The sequence below is a fragment of the Branchiostoma belcheri genome, unplaced genomic scaffold (assembly GCF_001625305.1).
Source record: "Branchiostoma belcheri isolate BF01 breed outbred unplaced genomic scaffold, Haploidv18h27 scaffold17, whole genome shotgun sequence".
NCBI classification, from domain to species: domain Eukaryota; kingdom Metazoa; phylum Chordata; class Leptocardii; order Amphioxiformes; family Branchiostomatidae; genus Branchiostoma; species Branchiostoma belcheri.
The window spans coordinates 1,087,104-1,089,545 of record NW_017803157.1 but is presented as its reverse complement, the minus strand read 5'-3'; the positions used below and the strand labels follow the sequence as shown (position 1 = coordinate 1,089,545).

Below are 2,442 nucleotides of genomic sequence, written 5' to 3'. Positions count from 1 at the left end.
AGTTGAAATACGTGGCGGACAAACCAGCCAAGGACTATGTGTACCTTCAACACGACTTCGAAGCTTTGGATACCATCATTGATGTGGTAAAAATCATTCATTATTTCCGTTCTACCGTTTTCCACCGTTTTCCACACTACCGTGTTCACGACCGTGTTAGTGTCCTTATTTCAATTCACATGCAGTAGCTCACATGTCGTCTTTAAATGTTACAGCTCATATGTAGGGAGGGCTACGAGTGGGGGCAAGATCACGAAGGGCTACGAGTGGGGCAAGATCACGGAGGGCTACGAGTGGGGCAAGATCACGAAGGGCTACGAGTAGGGGCAAGATCAGGGAGGGCTACGAGTGGGGGCAAGATCAGGGTGGGCTACGAGTGGGGGCAAGATCAGGGGAGGGCTACGAGTGGGGGCAAGATCAGGGAGGGCTACGAGTGGGGGCAAGATCACGGAGGGCTACGAGTGGGGGCAAGATCACGGAGGGCTACGAGTGGGGGCAAGATCGGGGGCAAGATCAGGGAGGGCTACGAGTGGGGGCAAGATCGGGGGCAAGATCAGGGAGGGCTACGAGTGGGGGCATTATTACAAGCTCATATGTATTCCTCTGGTATTCTCCCGTGAGCTATACAGACTTAACAAGGGTTACTTGCGAGGGTCAGGCGATCTCTAGATGTCTGAAAACGCATGAGCTACGAATGTGACGTTCTGTCATAACGCAGTGAAATTCGGTACAAGTCACATCAATCCGGCCAATCTGCGATACAGATAGGCAGGCCTTGAACATATGTCCTTTTGTAGACTAAAGAGAATAATCGAGGGGCATACGAGTCATGATTCATGATATTTACTCTTCATCATCGTCATTATCAACATCATCATCATCTTCCTCATCATGATGATGGGGAAGATGATGATGATGATAATGATGATGATGAAGAGTACTCTTTATCATCATCATTATCAACATCATCATCATCATCTTCCTCCTCATCATGATGAGAAAGATGATGATGATGTTGATAATGATGATGATGATGAAGAGTGAATATAAGTCCTGAATCGATAATGCACTTGACTTGACGCTTAGAGTATACGTATACCAGTTGTTTTTTTTTTCAGAAAACATCAGCATTGTTTTGTTTTGTTTCTTTTCTTCTCGTACTCATACATACCTCCATGGCCCCAAGATCCCACTCTGGTATCTAAAATAAGAAATTTAAAGCACTCAATCCAACTTGTCTTCAATTGTTGTTGAAATATCATTATCTTGTCATGCATACATCACACAGGTCCTGGATTTTAATCTAGAAACATACCTTACAATGACATCTGATATATAGAAAATCCCTCGTCAAATATGTAACGACAAGCACATTAATTTTTCAAACATAACGACTAACATACTATTCATCATGCTCCCGGTATAATTATCTCTATCTGTAGTGTGCTTGGCAGCTAATACTCTGTCATTGTTCTAACAACGCCACATCATGAGACTTCTTTTATGAAAGAAAGTTTTAAATACATCTGTAGAAACAAAAAAAATGTGTGTACATTTTCCCCACCACCTCTTAGGTCGTCAACAAATCCTGCATAGAAATCCTGTCTGCATCACCTCCATATGTTTGTGCTGACGGTAAGCATGCATGTAACGTTTGCATGAAACTTCATCTGAGTTGGTAGATTACATATTGATTGAGAATTAAACTGTTTTCCAACTCAAAGAAGTGGCTGCCCGGTGTTTTCGACCGAAATTCTCGGTCTTCATTAGCTTTCTGACACAAGTGCTGACGTCACATGACGTCAGCACTGGGTCGCCGGAAGTCGGTGCCGCCCCCCGTCCCGGTTCGGTCGAAAATTCCTGTGAGTTAATCTCTTTGAGTTGAAGAGCAGTTTGATTCTCATTGCATTGTAACTCTTATTTTCTATTCATGATGAGAGGTAAATTTTTGAAAAATTTACTGAAAAATATGATTTAAAAATCTTTCTAAATATGCAACGTGCGCATGTACTGACCTGCTGATTTTTTTTTCTAGCGGAGTTTGAGGTGGATGTTTGGGGAAATGGCTTCACAAAATACCAAAATATATCAAACGTCTTCTGCAACTTCAGACTGAACGATACAGACAACCAAGGTACATAAAGAACTGCAAAAGTCATTCTGTCTTGTCTGCATACTATTTCATGTTGCATTGTTGTCGATTCAAATGAATGTTTGAAGATAACAAGATTAAAGGCATGTATATAATAATGTATAGAATGTAAATCTTATTCTTACACCTTGTGGCGTTATCCAATTAAGAATAATAAATCATACTGTTTAGTTTATAGGCCGAAGGAAGTGAGAAGTGACTATCTTCGCTGCCCAGCCCCTAAAATAGACCAGCCTGGAAGGTATGTTCCGGTGTCTTACTGCACGAAATTCTCTCTCTCTCTCTCTCTC

At 42.0% G+C, this 2,442-nt stretch overlaps 1 protein-coding gene across 1 annotated transcript in view; it reads left to right on the top strand.

The window, feature by feature from the left end:
- The window catches only part of LOC109466569 (anthrax toxin receptor 1-like), an 11,965-nt gene that overhangs the window by 5,620 nt on the left and 3,903 nt on the right, over positions 1-2,442 (top strand). Inside the window, exons 8-11 of the mRNA XM_019764300.1 lie at positions 3-86; positions 1,575-1,635; positions 2,036-2,134; positions 2,324-2,393. Coding sequence (XP_019619859.1) covers positions 3-86; positions 1,575-1,635; positions 2,036-2,134; positions 2,324-2,393 — 314 coding nt within the window. The remainder of the gene's footprint in view (positions 1-2; positions 87-1,574; positions 1,636-2,035; positions 2,135-2,323; positions 2,394-2,442) is intronic.